The 16,750-nt window shown below is 45.4% G+C and overlaps 2 protein-coding genes across 2 annotated transcripts in view; one reads left to right on the top strand and one right to left on the bottom strand.

The window, feature by feature from the left end:
* CACNA2D3 (calcium voltage-gated channel auxiliary subunit alpha2delta 3) overlaps positions 1-16,750 on the bottom strand; it is a 648,113-nt gene that overhangs the window by 58,645 nt on the left and 572,718 nt on the right. The window lies entirely within an intron of this gene.
* The window catches only part of LRTM1 (leucine rich repeats and transmembrane domains 1), a 30,276-nt gene continuing 20,658 nt past the window's right edge, over positions 7,133-16,750 (top strand). The window contains exon 1 of the mRNA XM_044451488.1: positions 7,133-7,268. Within this exon, the coding sequence (XP_044307423.1) occupies positions 7,133-7,268 (136 nt within the window). The remainder of the gene's footprint in view (positions 7,269-16,750) is intronic.

Below are 16,750 nucleotides of genomic sequence, written 5' to 3'. Positions count from 1 at the left end.
TCAAAAAGGAAAAAAAATCTCCTCGTGTGCAAGCTGGCACCTCGCCATGTGCGCCTGGCGGAAGCTTGCTCACAGGGAGATCGTTTTGGACTCCATCTCCTTGTGGGCAAGCTGGCACCTTGCCCCCTGCCCTCCCCCCCGCCTTGCCTCGTGTGCGCATACCCCAGCCCCTCACCGGCCCGCACTCCCCTGCCGGCACCACCTTGGCAGCCTGCACCCACTGCTGGCACCTGTCAACTGGCCCCCTTTAGAAAAAGTTTAAGGACCCCTGGACTAGTCCTTTACCAGTTGGTAAAAAAACAGGAAGGGAACTTAAAGCAGCACCAGAAGTTACGCTTGGCAGCTGGCAACCCCCTTCAGGGCTGGCATCCTAGGCAGACATCCCATGTCTTAAATGACAGAGTTTAGCACAGTCTGCTATGTGGATTCCCTCAGGAGGAGCAGAAATAACCTCCCAATGAATGAAAAATGTTCATTTCACTTCCCTGCCTTGGCCTTTTTAAACCTCTGTCATCTAACTCCCTGTCTGGGTTGGTTGTTTCTGCTGATGTCCTTTGAGGATTGTTTGTAGTTGCTTCCTGAAAATATAAGGACACAACCTCCTTGTTAAAGCTAAGGAGGATCAGAGACATTTTGGGGGACCCATAGTACACTGCCTTGAAGAAATGCTGGATATAAATATACTAAATAAATCAGAAGCAGTAGTGGCTGAGGAGGAAACCCAGAATTAACAGAGGACTTCAATAATAAAAGGGCTGAAATGAAATGCATTCCCCTGCCCCTCTGCAAGTGGTGGAACACTTGGAAGACAATTTATTTGATTGTGAGGCCTATGGAAAATGTTTGAGTAGTTTTAATGAAATGAAGTGGTTATTCCTTTAGATTGTTAAAGAAAAGCAGTATGGCAGGTGTGGGACTATCGCCAATGGCTGCCAGGGATGACCCCCCCGCCCGCAGCCAAAAGGTCCCTGGAATTGCACCATGTCACAAATTAATACAGGGAAGCTAAATGCATCAAATACATTTTCTTAAAACTATTTACAAAACAACCCAATATATGATTGCTCATGAGTAAGCCACCTATTACTTCAAAGGCAACTACTCCCAGCTGCACACATGCCCCTTGGGACATTCAAATGTACCTTAAGGATGAAATACTGGGAACAGAACTTCCTGAAAAGTTTAACATTTGGGGATCAGGGTGGATGGGTGGGACAGAGGGGGGTTAGGTGGGGTGAGAGGCTGCGAGTTGGCCTGACTTATTCCGTGCTAAACCATTGCAACTCGTATTTTATTTTGATTACAGGCACACAATTCCTGTTAAACACAGCAGGGGAGTTCACGGCAACATTTGTCCCAGTTCTGTCAGCAGGTCTGTTTCTTTGTGGAAAAATGGGTAGGAAAGAAAGAGTTTGCAAATAATGTTTCAGTGACAACTCAAATGAGCTGTTCCAGGGGGGTAATGTCATTGTATCTGTAAGACAGAGCTATCTTCAAAGGATGGTTTTAGACAGTGCCTGGCTCCCATTTTACTCTTTACAGGACAGAATTAGTATTCAGCTAGTATTATAAAGAACAGTCTGCAAAAAAATGTTTCACCTTTGTACTGTGATAAACTTGGTGTTGTTAGTGTAACTTGGCTGGGCATGTGAAGAAACTGGGGCTCTATTCATTAGATTGCCCTTTGAGGCAAAATGGAGGGCAAAGAGCAGGGAACAAAAGCCTTTTGGAACCTTTTAACTGAGCCAGCTGCAAACCAACACTTCAATGGAAACTGGAGATGGAGGCTGAATATAAGATAAATCAAGAAATTATTTAACAGAAATTGAAAATACTATTCTCAGCTATGGAAAAGGAAAAGGGTCTGGTGCCAGTGTGTAGTATAAGGAACAGAACTAACTAACCTGATGAAGATCTGAGCATAACGTGGGATCACGAACTGATTACGAACAGTCAGTGTAAAAGTCTGGCTTATGCAAATAATTTCTATTCCAGTTCATTTCACAGCAGCAGACACAATGGTGCAGCCAGAGCTGGGCCTGGGCCAAAGGCCGAAGTCCTGAAGCTAGCCCCAAATGACCAGTCAGAGGAAGCCAAAGCACCCCGCAGTCATGAGGGTGCCATGATTTACGGGGAATTAAAACAGAAAACAGCACATGCCCAGAGTGTTGTTTTTGTTTTTAAAACTGGGGTGGGAACTTTTGTTTGGTAACAAACAAAAGTTACATGCTTAAACATGTAAGAAATGCAGATGCACTTGTAAGCCAAGGAATGGTGGGGAGGCAACTCATTGTGTATAAAGCTGGTTGAGCCTTTCTCAGAGGTCTGCAGGCCATTTTCAGCCACATTTCACAGGGGGCCTTGCGATCTGCAAGACACTCGTGGCAAAGAGGAACAGGTTGCTTACCTGCAACTGATGTTCTTCGAGTGGCCATCTGTGCAGTCACACATACGGGTTCTGCGCTTGCGCAGTGCCTTTGGCCGGAAGATTAACAGCTAATGGTTTTTTGGCGGGAACTCCACTCCCCCTCCCCCCTAGCATTATATAAGGAGCGGAGTGTCCGCCATTTTCCAGTCTTTGAAAGACCGGCGTTTGTTGTATAATAAAAAAGGTTTGTCAGAATGACAAGAAATCCAAATTCAGTAGTGGTAAAACATAGGAAAAAAGATATCATAGTATCATAGAAAATAGTCGGACCACCCATGACACCAAGCGGGGTCGGAGGGTGGGTTGTGTGACTGCACAGATGGCCACTTGAAGAACATCAGTTACAGGTAAGCAACCTGTTCTTCTTCGTCGTGGCCTCTGTGAATCACACATATGGGTAGAATAGCAAGCTTACCCGAAATGGAGGAGGGAGGTGTCATCAACGAAGGACAGAAGAAAGAACAGCTCTGCCAAAAGAGCAATTCTGTCTGGCACAGACATCGAGTCTATAATGTCTGGCGAAGGTACACGGAGTAGCTCAAATGGCCGCTCTGCACACGTCTTCTATCGGGACTCCTGATGCAAAGGCCGAAGAAGCAGCAACAGCTCTTGCAGAATGGCCTCTTGGAGTAGATGGTAAGTCCAACTTAGCCAACTGATAAGATAGGACAAATGTATTTATTATCCATTTCGAAAGACGTTGTGGGTGACTGGGCAACCCCGATCATGTTCCGAATATTTCACAAAAAGTCTATTGGAACACCGAACAGACTCAGTCCTGGACCTATAAAAGGCTAAGCAACGACGAACGTCCAGCATATGTAGAGATCGTTCTATCGGATTCGAAGGGGTCAGAAAGAATGCTGGTAAAACAATCTCCTGTTGCATGTGAAACGAAGTAGCGACCTTCGGAAGGAAAGATGGATCCATTTGAAGAACCACATTTTCCTTATGAAAATTTAGGAAAGGGGGGTCTACCCAAAGGGCGCAGAGTTCAGATGATCTATGGGCTGAAGTTACTGCAACAAGGAAGGCCGTCTTCCATGAAGCAAGGCGTAGATCGATCGTCGCCATGGGTTCGAAAGGTGGTTGAGTCAGTGCTTGTAAAACCACCGAAAGACTCCAGGTGGGCATTAGAGGTCTTATAGTTGGATGTAGATTACTCAATCCTCTTAAAAATCTTTTAATCAGAGGTTGAGCAAAGATGGAGAGGCCATGTATAGTTCCCCGATAATGTGAAATCGCTGCTGTATAAACCTTTATGGACGAGGGTTTGAGTCCAGACTGATGCAATTCAAAGAGAAACTGAAGTATCTGTGAAACAGAAGCTGAAGGGGCCAGAAAAGAGTGTAAATTGGCAAAGTTAGAGAATCTCTGCCATTTTGCTGAGTACGACTTCCTACTAGATGGTCGTAGCGCAGATTCGAGAATATACTGTAGGTCTGGGTGTAGACTCTGCTGAGCAGGAATGGCCGGGACGGTTGGTGGCGTCAATACCGGTGCATCGCAGCTGGTCATCGTGTCCTCCATGCAGTCAGTTTCAGCGACAGCAAGTCTGGGTGGCGGATCGTGCCCTCCCTCTGGGTAACAAGATAAGGAAGAAGAGGGAGTTGGAGAAATTCTTCTTGGGAGACGTGAAGGAGAGTCGAGAACCATGGCTGGTGTGGCCACCAGGGGGTGATCAGTAGCCCTGTGGCCCCTTCGTGAATGATCTTTGCCAACACTCTCATGATGAGTGGGATCGGAGGGAAAGCATAAAAAGTCATGTTTGTCCAGGGAATCATGAAAGCGTCCCCGAGGGAGTCCTGACCCACTCCCGCTCTGGAACAATAGGCCGTGTATGCCCTGTTCTGTTGTGTGGCAAACAGATCGATGTCTGGCTGGCCCCATCGGTGAAATAGCATGTCGCGAACCCGATGGTCTAGCTCCCATTCGTGGGACTGCAACATATGTCTGCTCAAGAGATCGGCGTCTGTATTTTCCATGCCCGCAAGGTGAACTGCTACAAGAGTGATACCTCTCGGTATGCACCAGTCCCAAATCTGCATGGCCAGGCGGGCTAGTTTCCAGGATCGGGTTCCCCCTTGTTTGTTTAAATAAAAGACTGTCGCCATGTTGTCCGAGGTCACTTGGACGACCTGGTGCAGAAGCACATCCTCGAATGATTGAAGGGCTTTGAAAACGGCAAGAAGTTCCAGAAAATTGATATGGTTCCTGCAATCCCGCTGACTCCATATCCCTTGGGTACGTAGATCGGAACAGATTGCTCCCCATCCCAGTAGAGACACATCGGTACCGAGGGTTATTGTAGGGTACCGGGGTCGGAATGGAATGCCTACGGTTAGATTGGCTGGGTCTATCCACCATAACAGGGACTGAAGAACGGAAGCCGGGAGTCGAATCCGTTTGGTAGTGGGGTCTATCTGTGGTCGAAACACCCCGTTGAAGAACAGTTGAAGGGGACGTAGCCTGAGTTTGGTGTGTGGAACCACAGCAATGGAAGCAGACATGTGACCCAACAGACTCTGAATAGACCGGGCGGGAGCAGTTCTTGTTTGTCAAATCTGAGCGATGCAATGAGCAATCGCATGTCGTCTGTCCTGAGGAAGGAAGGCTCTTGCCAACGTCGAATCCAGTCGGGCTCCGATAAAGTTGATCACCTGCGTAGGGAGAAGGGAAGATTTTCGTCGATTAATACAGAGTCCGAGATTGTGCAATAGAGCACATGTAAACTCAACAGCAGACGAAAGTCCTGCTTCTGTGTCGGCGACCAGCAACCAATCATCAAGGTACAGGTATATCCGAATTCCACGTAATCGAAGGTGTGCACAGACAGGGGCCATACACTTTGTAAAAACTCTTGGTGCAGTGGCCAATCCAAACGGTAGCACATTGAATTTGTAGATTTCAGAGTCCACCGCAAAACGAAGGAAACGCCTATAACTTGGATGTATTGAAATATGAAAATAGGCATCCTTCAGATCCAATGAGGCGAACCAATCCCCTCTTCCCAGCAATGGAAGAATACTTTGAAGTGTAGTCATCCGAAACTTCTTTGGTGTAATAAATCTATTGAGAGCTCTCAAGTCCAATATTGGTCTTAGACCCCCATCTCATTTCGGAACCATAAAGTATCTGGAATAGAATCCATGGAATCCTTCCGATAATGACAGGTGACGAATAGCTCCTTTAGCGAGGAGTTGGTGAATCTCGTCTAATAGTACCAAAGAAGTCAGAGTATATCGAATAGGATTCGCTGATGGTACAACGTCGAATTCGATTCCATATCCGTGCTGGATGATAGATAACACCCATCCATCAGATGTGATGGACTCCCAAATGGAGAGTCGACTCTTCAGTCGATTCCCAAATGAGAGGGGGGAGGGTGAAGTTGGAATGAGAGGAGAGGTTTGCTCGTCACATCAGCGCTGTTGCCTGTCCGTATCGAAACGGCGGCGGCCCTGTTGGAAGCGCTGTGGCGGTTGTTGCCTGCGACGCTGCTGACGTTGATGCAGTTGCTGCTGCCGAGGCGGAAACTGTTGATGGTACTGTGGACGTGACCATGACCACTTATGTCGGGGTAGAGATTGCAATTCCATACGACGGGCGGTCATCCTTGATTCATGGATTTTCTTCAATTTGCTGTCCGTCCTTGCATGGAAGAGACCAGAACCGTCGAACGGCATCTCTTCAATTCTCCGCTTCATCTCACCCGGAAAATTGCAATTATGCAACCAGGCATGCCTGCAGAGGGAAACTGCACCGACCAGCGACCTCGAATCAGAGTCCACGTGGTGCCTCGCGGTAGAAAGCTGTTGCACCGCCACTTGCATAGCTTCCTTAACAAAAGTCTTAGCAAGTTCACCCTGGTTTCCCGGAAAAGTATCGATGATGGCGTCCAGGCATTGCATCAGGAAATATTGGTAATGTGCCAGGGTTGCCTCGTAATTGCAGATTCTTAAACCAAGGCCCGAAGCTGTGTATACCCGGCAGGTGAGAGAATCAACCTTTCTACCCTCTTTGTCACGAGGTGAGGTGTATCCACGGGCTTCCCGACCCTGTGAGGATTCTACAACAACCGAATTCGGCTTGGGGTGGCAGAGAAGAAATGGGATGTCCTCTTCCCGCACCCGATACATGTACTCGTATTTACGAGAGGTCGGTTGTGGATTAGCTGGGAGGTCCCATGGCTGGGTCATTGCCTGCCGTAAGATAGTAATAAACAGCAAGGCAATAGATGTGGATTGTTCACCTCTAACCACATCATAAAAACGATCGGTGCTCGGTCCCGGCTGTTGGTGGGCTTCTATATTGAGCGATCTCACTAGTCTGGCCATCAGATTGTTAAACGATATGTACGGTTCCTCAGGCGACTCTGGACCCTGGGAAGCAACTACAGCATCTGGCGAGGTTGAGTCAGCCTCAGACTCTTTGGATTCCATCCAGTAGGGGGGTGGTACACTGGAGGAAGAATCTCCTGGAGACCCCGATCTGCCACTCTCTCTAGATGGTGCCCTTGGGGCATCTCTGGGCGTTGAATGGAAATGCTGCCGAGGCGCTGATGGTGAAGATTGTCCCTTAGAGGTAGGATAGTAGGCTGTAGAGTGGTACTCTTCCCGTCTCGGAGCAGAGAAGTACCTGGAGTGGCACCAATCATCAGACCTCACATCCGAGGAACGGCTTCTACGGCTTCTCGGACGGGAGATGGCGATCTCAATATCCATCGGGATTGGAGGCATCGGGGTTGGTGATCGAGCCCTAGGTGGGGAGTCTCGTATTTCCCCATCAGAGATAGAACCCCTCCTCGAATCCATAATGGGTTTGGCTGCCGGCCAGCGCGGTGAGCCCGATGGGGTAACCCTCATAGCCGCCTGGATGGTCGGGACCGAGGGGGTCGGTTCCAAAGTAGGTATCGGAATCGAGAAAGAGGCTGAGCCCGAGTGACGGTGTTTTGCCTGCTTGCAGTTCTTCGGCTTCTTAACCGGCTTGCCCATCTTATCTTTCTTGGCCTTCTTATGCACAGGATATTTATCCGAGTTGCTGTGCTTTCTCTTTTCCTTTTGCTTCTTCGGCAAGGAAACAGACTGATCGGTCATAGCATGAGCGCCTTCTTCAGAAGGGCGTGAGGGTGGAGCAATGGAAGAAGAGGCTGGATGGCCTTCGGGTGGGGCCACAACAGTGAAAGGCTTAGCCACCAGCCGATCAGATTGGAGGAGAGCCTGATCCCAGAGGAGTTTGCGGAGGCGGTTCTCCCTGTTCTTCTTCGCCTGTTTAGAGAAGGCCAAACAATGGCCGCACTTATCGGTTCTGTGCCCTTCCCCCAAACAAAGGAGGCACAGATCATGCAGGTCCGCGGTGGGCATTTTGGAACTGCATTTTCCGCACTTGCGGAATGCCGCCCGTTGCGCCATCGTAGAAAGAAGAAAAAAGGAGATAGTAAAGCGGGAAAGTAATATTTTTGGTTTTTTTTTTTTAGGAACGATAAAGAAGAAAAAATGGTGCAAAGTTAAAGAAATATAAGTGAAATACTAACAACAAGAACAAGGGATATAAACTTGGTAAGAGAAAGAGAGATTTTCGGACGAGCAAGAAGGTAAGTAACAATCTGAGCGAGAGCGAAGCGGCACTAGGCACAACGAACGGCGGTCGCAAAGACTGGAAAATGGTGGACACTCTGCTCCTTATATAATGCTAGGGGGGAGGGGGAGCGGAGTTCCTGCCAAGAAACCGTTAGGTGTTAATCTTCCGGCCAAAGGCACTGCGCAGGCGCAGAACCCGTATGTGTGATGCACAGAGGCCACGATGAAGAAGATTGGTTGCCTCACTACTGAAATCGGCATCAAACTGGGACACGGCACTCCAGAGAACCAAATGGGTTGTGCTCAGGCTCAGTTTGATCTGTTTGTTGCTGCACTGCACTCAAAGCCCTTTCTGGGGGGGACTGGGGCTGCAAGTGCCAAGTTTGGTGGCACGGTGGGGGCTGCATGGTCCACAGACTGCGTGTTCCCCACTCCTGCTGCAAAGGCCAGCAAGGTCAGGAAGGGCATCTGGGTGAACACATTAACTTTCATTAAGGTCCCAAACCAAACCAAACCAAACCGAACCAAACCGAACCGAACCCTCTTTACAAAACATCTAGGGAATGACTGTGTATAGAAAAGCACACATTTCTGTGCCAACCGATCCCTTTCCACCAATTCATGTGACTGTAAATGCTCATCAGCACTTCCATCAATGCAATCTGTGCACATGCAAGCATTCTTTGGTCTAGGGCTGGGCAATACTGGACATAGCCTGCAACTCCCCTCTCCCCTCCACATTGGCTATGCTGGCTAGGATTAAAAGTCTTCTAAACCAGCACATGTGCAGGATTGCAAGTTGCCCCACACCTGTTTTTGACCTTTTCATGAATGCACAAAAGATAAGCAGCAGGATTCCCTATCACCTTTCATGAATTCACATCCATAGATATATCTTGTGAATAGGATTGCTTTTGATTTATACCATACCATTGGGTAAGTTGATTTTTTAAAAATCCATTTACAATGTAAAGATTCTTTGGAATTACCAACTTTTTCACTGATTTACTCAATAGGCCATATATGTCCAACAAGACCTAGAAAACAAACTTTGCTATACACACAGCTTAAGTCATCCTGAATACTAGAGAAGTCTGAGAGAAAATGTATACCTCTCTTTCACAAAAAGGGGATACATGACCAACACACATGCATGCACACACACACACACACACACACACAAATGGAGGTACTTTCACACCACTCAGAAGGTGAAATTTGATACAAGCATAGTCCAAGGAACACTGATGCTAGGAAAGGCCCCCTGCCTCACCACACTGTGAAAAATAGCAGACATGCAAAGCTATCTGAAAATGTCCCTCACGGATGCTGAGCAGAGAATTTATTAGTAAAGTACACATTTTGACACATTTATTCTTTCCATAGCAATATTCTACATTCTCCTGTGCCAGAAGGGTGCAAATTGAATGCCAGGAAATGCAAGATTTCTCCCAACAAAAAGAACAGACTTGGGAGAAGATGTGAGACACGTGTACATTCATCACACACACACCAGCCATATACAAAGGCCCGACATATTGTGTGTGTCAAAAAGGAGGTATGTTCTTGTAGTTTTAATAAGGATGTTGGCACGTATAGAAGAGATTGGCTGTTAAGAGATACGCAAGGTAAATGATAAACATTTGTTATCATTATTCCCTCTTATGGATATTTATGTAATATTTGTGTGTTGGGGGGGCATTCTCTAATCTATGCTGAAGATAGTAGTGCTATTCTGTTCTCTGATCTTCAGTGTTCAACATAAACAGAAGGTACTTACTACATTGGCTAAGAGCCAGCTATCCTGAAGTACCCTGATCTTTAGCTTTAAGCCATGTTGAAACAAGAAGTCATTAATTAAATCCCAGAAAGATTTTTATGTGAACTGCAGTGCTCGGATTTTCCTTCCCACATAATCTGCCTGCATTCTTTACCCCTCAATGCAGAGAAGTGTTCTTCTGTTTGCTTGTATTCTTTTAAGGCTACAGCATTTGTATTTATGATTTCTTAGAATGTTAATTGTAGGTTTGCCTGGTAGATACTATTGAAATTAATTTCAGAGGTTAATTTATTATAGGTACATATTGAAAATCTGATATTAAACTATAATTCATTCCATGTCATTGGTGCAGTATGAATAGGAAAGTGCTTTTTCTGGCTGAAACCTATAAGCATCTGCTTATTTTTAATCATTTGAATATACATATTGAGTAATTGGGATTGGACATTGTAGGAAAGAGCAAAGAACATTGAAGTGATCTGGTGCGGTAAGTTCTATACTACTAAACTCAGTGTTCATTTTATTTATTTATTTAATTTCTGTACCACCCAACAGCCAAAGGTTCACTGCACTAGTCCAATTCTGCCATTCTTAAATTGCACCCATGGAGGAAAAGCAAGACTGCATATGCTACGCCTGCTGTCAGCGTCTCTGAGTGCGCTCTTCCTGCAATCTTCTGGGACAAAGCAGGAAGATCTGAACAGGAATGCAAAGCATGCTTGGCTACATGTGCTTAGAATCCTTCCCACCACCAGGAATCCCTGCCTTGCAGGATTCTCATGTTGTAGACCTTTTTCTGTCTACACAGGATTGAGCTTAAGCTATATATCATGGATGTACATTGTAAATTCCTTAAAAACCTGTATATAATAGCTTACTGGAGGCAAATCTTAACATTTTAAAAATTACCTTCCATGAGTTCAATTGGACTTACTTCCAGGTCAAGACTATAGTCTTAGAGTATTTTTCCAGGGAAACAGGAAAATGACCTAGTTTTATTGCACTATAGTGCTAAAGATATGCAGAGCTGCCATTGATTTGCCTTCACTGTGGAATTTGCTATTTACTGTGCAGTCGCTCTTTGAAATGCTTCCCCTGTGACACCGGAGAGTCCACTGTGTTAAAACCAATGTCAAGTGAACACATTTCCATGCATGCAGTGGAGTTCTCCCTTACTCATGATTGATTCACAAATAATATTTTGACCAGTGAATAAAGTCAGTCATCCAGAAGGTTCAGCACCACTGCCCGTATCAACAGAACAAAATGTCAAAGGATGGAGCAAAGCAAGCATCAAGGATGTACTGTGATCCAAACAAGAAGCACAGGTTCCAAGACAGGCATTTCTGAATTTATTTATTTAAAACATTTCTATACCGCCCCCATCACAACAAAGCCTTGGGGCAGCTCACAAAAAATACAAAAAAACATACATTAATAATAATAATATAATAATTTAAAAGAAAAAAACATTAAAAAAACCCTGGTGCATTCTCAGCTAATTTTAAAATCCTAATTAATTCAATAATTTAGCAATTAAAATAAGTTTTAAATAAAAAGGTCTTAGCTTGGCGCTGAAAAACAAATAACGACGGCGCCAGGCGGATCTCTCTGGGGAGCGCATTCCATAGGGGGGGGGCGCCACCGCAGAGAAAGCCCTCCTCCGGGTACTCACCCTCCTAATATCATTCACAGAGGGTTCCCAGAGAAGGGCATCTGTTGCTGATCTCAAGGGGCGGGAGGGCATATATGGGCGCAAGCGTTCCTTTAGATATCCAGGTCTCAAGCTGTTCATTGACCTGAATGAGCCTAGGAAAGACTGCCTTTTCAGCAGGCCTGCTCTGGGATCAACTGGAGCAGGAAGCTGGTGGTGGTCATGAACCAGTTTTTTGGCAGCAACCAAGTCTCAGACATGGAAGAAGAGGAGAAGCCAGGAAGGTTGGGTGAACCAGTGCCAGAGATGGAGTCACAGGACTTATGCTCCTCAGGTCTTGCTCAGCCACACTGGGAGAAGATGGAGGGTCAACAGGGTGCAAGTGCTGCACTTCTAAAGCACTCTGATCCTTAGCCTTTATGCATGTGTAGCCTGGGACCAAAGGCAGTGAGGGGCAGGCAGGGAAATGCTCCGTGGGAATTCAGGCTGCACTTGAGCAGGTGATCAGCTCTCAGGGACACTGACCCAACTGGCGTTCTTGGCCATGGGCTCTGTTCTAGACGACCTGCACCAAGGCGTCTGACTTTGTGCTTATGTTTTGGGATCTGGATCACAGACTGAACTATGCCTGCCTGCCAGTTCTTGCACAACACATCAGCCTAGGAAAGTGTGCCATCTGCCTCCCATGTGTTCTGCATCTTCAGGACACAGCACTGTTCTTGCCAGCCCTCCCTGGCTTGGAGGCCTTTGGCCATGACAGCCGGTTGTCTAGCATGACCCAAGGATGCCTCAGCCATTTCATGGCATTCTAAAATCAGTGGGTTAATTTTGCTCATCTGTAAATAATATAGAAGAGTCTGATGACAGCTCATCTTTAGGAATGACTTGGTAATTTGCTAGCTTCAATTTCTGATGAGAATATTGTTTACAAATGAAGGAAACCATTTAGTTCTGCTCTGTAAAGTTTTGGCAAGAACACAGTAAAATCATTTCACCCTGCCACAACTCTGAAGTAGATACTGGATTTCAGAACTGCTTCCACAGTTTATTCCAGGCATGTGCACAGAATAGGACTGATGATCCTTTGCCTCGTTGTGTGGTCAGGAAAAACATTCCCTCCTTGCTGTACTGAGGAGCCCTCAAGATGGAAGTGTGTTCCAAGGCTGCACTTAAGGAATTGAGGAATTTGCCCCTAATGAATTCCCTTTATAAACCTAATCTCATCTCCCAGACCAACGTGTGGATGTGGAACTTGGCCATCCACTGGCGTTCACACTTGATGAATGTTCCCACCAGTGGTAGATAGAAAGAGGCGTAGCCACCAATACCGACTTCAATCCAGTCAGGAATATTGGATTGACTGGATATCCAGTCAGGGATATTGATCTATCCCTATGCCTGAAACCATGCCACTGGGATGCATAGCCTAGGCATTCCTCAATTCTCTCTCCCAATTTGAAGTCCAGACATCACTCCCCTTGGTGACATGATGGTGAAGAGCCGCACAATTCATCTTGCAGGTACCTGCAGAAGCAGGGTCAGACCTGTAAGTATTTGCAAGGTTTAGAGCCTTCAGGATCATGAAGCACAGCCTTGGCTCTATAAAAGTTTCACTAAGAGGCTCAGCTTGGTTTCTGTGGTGGTGGCGGCAGCAGCTTTTATGTTTTTGATCTTGCCTCTAGCTTGCCCCCTCTTCTACTGAGTCCTGACTCCATTTTGCTCCCGACCCTGCCCTGACAATATCTGACTCTTGCCCATTCCTGGGTATGCTTTCACCTTTGGACCTTCCATACCTTGCTGGTTATTTGACCTCGCCTGTTCCTGGATCTGTCTTAACCTTTGCATCTGCTATGCCTTGTCAGGTATTTAACTTTCCCTTGCCCTGACCTTCTCTTTGGTTTGGGTCCTGCTATGCCTTGAGGATACCCAGCCCGTGCTTGTTCCTGATTTTGCCTTTGCCTTGGGCTCTACTGTATCATACCAAGCTCTCCATCAGCCCTGGTCCTGGTGCTCTGGCTGCCTGCACCTGCTGCCTGCCTGCACCTGACTTTCTCCCTCTGCGAGCAACAATCATGCCAACAACTCAATGTGGAAGATTCTTTATTTTATATACTGAACTTGTTTGAGAGCCACCCATTAGCACCATGCATCCCTACAGTTAGGTTGCAATGCTGATCCTTTGGCTCTTTTATTTGTTTTAAAGCTGCAGGAGACTTACCAGCTGCATCTGGGATGTTCTAAGCCATGTATCACACATGTCTTATTCTGGATTAAATTAATCTATGTCAATATACCTAGTATAAAAACATTATATAATAATGTATTGATGAATTCCCAGTGCTTTAAAGGGAACAAGATACTTGTTCCCACTACACCATGGGTCCTAGGTAAAGCGTTCTATATTTCTTCCCCAAACATGTGGCTGGCAATCATAGTGATCTCAGCCTATGAAATGAAATTCACCTTGGGAGTTAGAATGCTTATGGGATCTGCCTAGATATTCATGTTTTTGTTTATTAATGCATTTATTTTTCTTAATTCTGCAAATTCTGCAAGATATTTAGAAACATTTAAATCAAACACATTTTCCTTGTAAAAATTGTTTGATTTTGCACTAAAGTTTAAACTAGTTTGTACAGTTTTAAAAATAGCCCGGAAATCCTTAACTTATTATGTCTTTCCTGTTTAAAAATTGTTACTCTTATCAACAGCTTATGATGGGTACTAAAAACAAAAAAAGAAATAAGATAATATAAGAAACTTGTAAAGAGCTTGTTGGATAGTACATTAGCAGAGCTGGCTGGAGCTGGGGATCAGACTAGATGGTGTTGGAGGCCCTTTCTGACTTGCTAGGTTTCTATGGAAAAAAAACTTTACCTCATGACATGTGCTAAGGAAACAGTGCTCATAGGAACAGTGAATTTGGAGCCTCACTTAATTCCTGAATTGAAACAGGTTGCCTTTTGAAATGCAGCCATATTAGATTATGATCACGGAATCTACTGAGCAGTATTTTAACACAGTTTTATGCTCCTCACCTCAGTGTGCAGGACAAGGCCCTCCCCTGTTGAACAGGCCTGACGAAGGCAATATGGTTTCTTTAAACTATGTTAATTAAGACTAGTGTTTCCTAACTGCATTGGTAGGAGCAAAACTACTATCTGCTCAGCAAAAGTTTTTATTCTGAAAGGCCTTCTCAGTAATCCACACTCTAATTCACTTTGATCACTGAAGAACGGGAACTATTAGCACGACCATTTATTGGGTACAGCATGCATGTACAACAATAATGTGATTGACAACTAATTGACAGCTCTGGCCCCACTTCAGAACAGACATAAACAGGACTGCTTGTCTTTTCTGCATCTGGATTTTTAAGAAAAGGCCCATATATAAGAAATATCATTATGGAATCAGGGTGGTCTGCAGACATGAGCATAAAAGAAGCAGCTGCTGGAAGGCAGCAGAATGGAATAGTAGCCGCATTCACTTGCAAAATTAGGTCCTAAATGGGTGATCCAAATAATCTCTCCATAACTTTACAACTCACACCTCTATGCGCTTAAGTTTTAAACACTGGATTCTGCACCTGAAAAAACAGGCAGGTATATGGAATATAGCTATCCCTAGTAGGTCCTGGGGCACTCCTATACTCCCAAATGGCAAGTGTGGGATAGACTGAAAATAAACCAGAAATTAGCAAATTTTGCTGAGGTACTGCAGCACCGTTCTACCTGCAAATCACAGGATGAATTGCAGAGCCTTTCCAGATATGCTAAACACCAATCCCTTTTTGAAGCCACTGAACTCTTCACTAGTGGTGCGTGGCCTAAGTTTTCATGGGTGTCCTTAAGGGCCTGCACTGAAAAGAGGACACAGACAGAATATTTTTGTATGTTTTAGCAGTTGCCACTCTAGGGACTAAGATTTTCATACTAAGCCTAGAAACAGCTGCCTCCGTGAAGGTACTCAGTACCACAAGGCACTAATACACACTGTGTTCATGTGGTACAACAACCCACTGCAGCCACAGTGTGTTGTTGTGTGAATCCAGACCATTTGCTGCAGGATGGCTTACTCCATGGGTGTGAAAATGGGAAGCCTCCTTTGAGCAGTGTCCTGAGGGAGGGGGATATCAGTTGTCAAAGTACAGCAGGACATGGTCTCAGAGAAGGTCCAACTAGCATTTGGCTTTTCTAACTCTGATTTCACTTGGCATTTTAAAGAAAGCAAAACTGTAAGGGATTGTTGCTCATGAAAAAGGAGCTTGTCAGATTCACTGCTTTCTCTTAATACTGAGGTCCCCGTCCGTCTGTCCATCCATCCTTAACACAGAAACATAGAAACAGAGCGAGTCAGAAGGGGCCTCCCGGGCCATCTAGTCTGACCTCTGGCACCAGCCGGCTCTGCTCATGACATGCCCACCACGTGCATGTCTAGCCTAAAATATACAGTACCCTTAACTGAGAGTACTGTATATTTTATAACTCCCCACAAAATTCTGGCTACACCAGAGGGTGCAATGGTATATCCCACATTCAGGGGGAAAGAAAATTTGACAGCAAACTAAAATTCAGGCTCCCCTTTAATGAATTTTGGATGGTAACATATACAGCCACACAGCCCCGCTAAAGGAAAAAGCCCCACTGCCTCCTCAATGGCACTTTTGCCCTTTTGCCTGAACAGACAGAGTCTCGGGGACAGAGGGTTAGCATGATGCAAAAACCTGCCTAGCGGGTTGCACAGGCAGTCTAACTGAATTTTCTTTAGTTTCCATAAGAACTGGAACCATTCTTGTTCCTGAGATCTTAGAGTTTCTTTTATGCATTTACATTAAACATTTCTTTTAACGTTCTTATTATGCATTACAGTCAGACTGCAGTATTTACATCAGTAGTCTTTATGGAAATCAATTAAGCCACCTTGGAATTGGAGAATTACAGAGTGTAGGATTATCTTCTCTCTTTCTGGTAAGCAAGAGACCCCCCTTTTCTCCTTTATGTTTATACTGATGTTGCTGATAGTAAACTGAAATGTGCCTTCATAAGGTTCAAATATGTCAGTATGTAATGATTACAATGTACAAATCAAAGAAAGGGGGCTCATTGCGTAGCCTTGCATCCAGGCTTCACAGAGGCCAGAAAGCAAAACGAAATGAAAAGCCATGCGATCATGCCAGGACTTTTCTTCAACTTCAGAATTGGAGACGGAAGGGCTTCTGCCACAGGAGGCTGCAGACCCAGAGCTGGAACCCTGCTAGTAGAATGGAAGATATTTTCATTGATTTCCCCATCCTCCTGCTGCCCCCT

This window comes from Varanus komodoensis, unplaced genomic scaffold (genome assembly GCF_004798865.1).
Source record: "Varanus komodoensis strain SLA01 unplaced genomic scaffold, ASM479886v1 scaffold6_2, whole genome shotgun sequence".
Taxonomy (NCBI): domain Eukaryota; kingdom Metazoa; phylum Chordata; class Lepidosauria; order Squamata; family Varanidae; genus Varanus; species Varanus komodoensis.
Note: the sequence above shows the minus strand (reverse complement) of the source record. Positions and strands in the feature narration are given on the sequence as shown.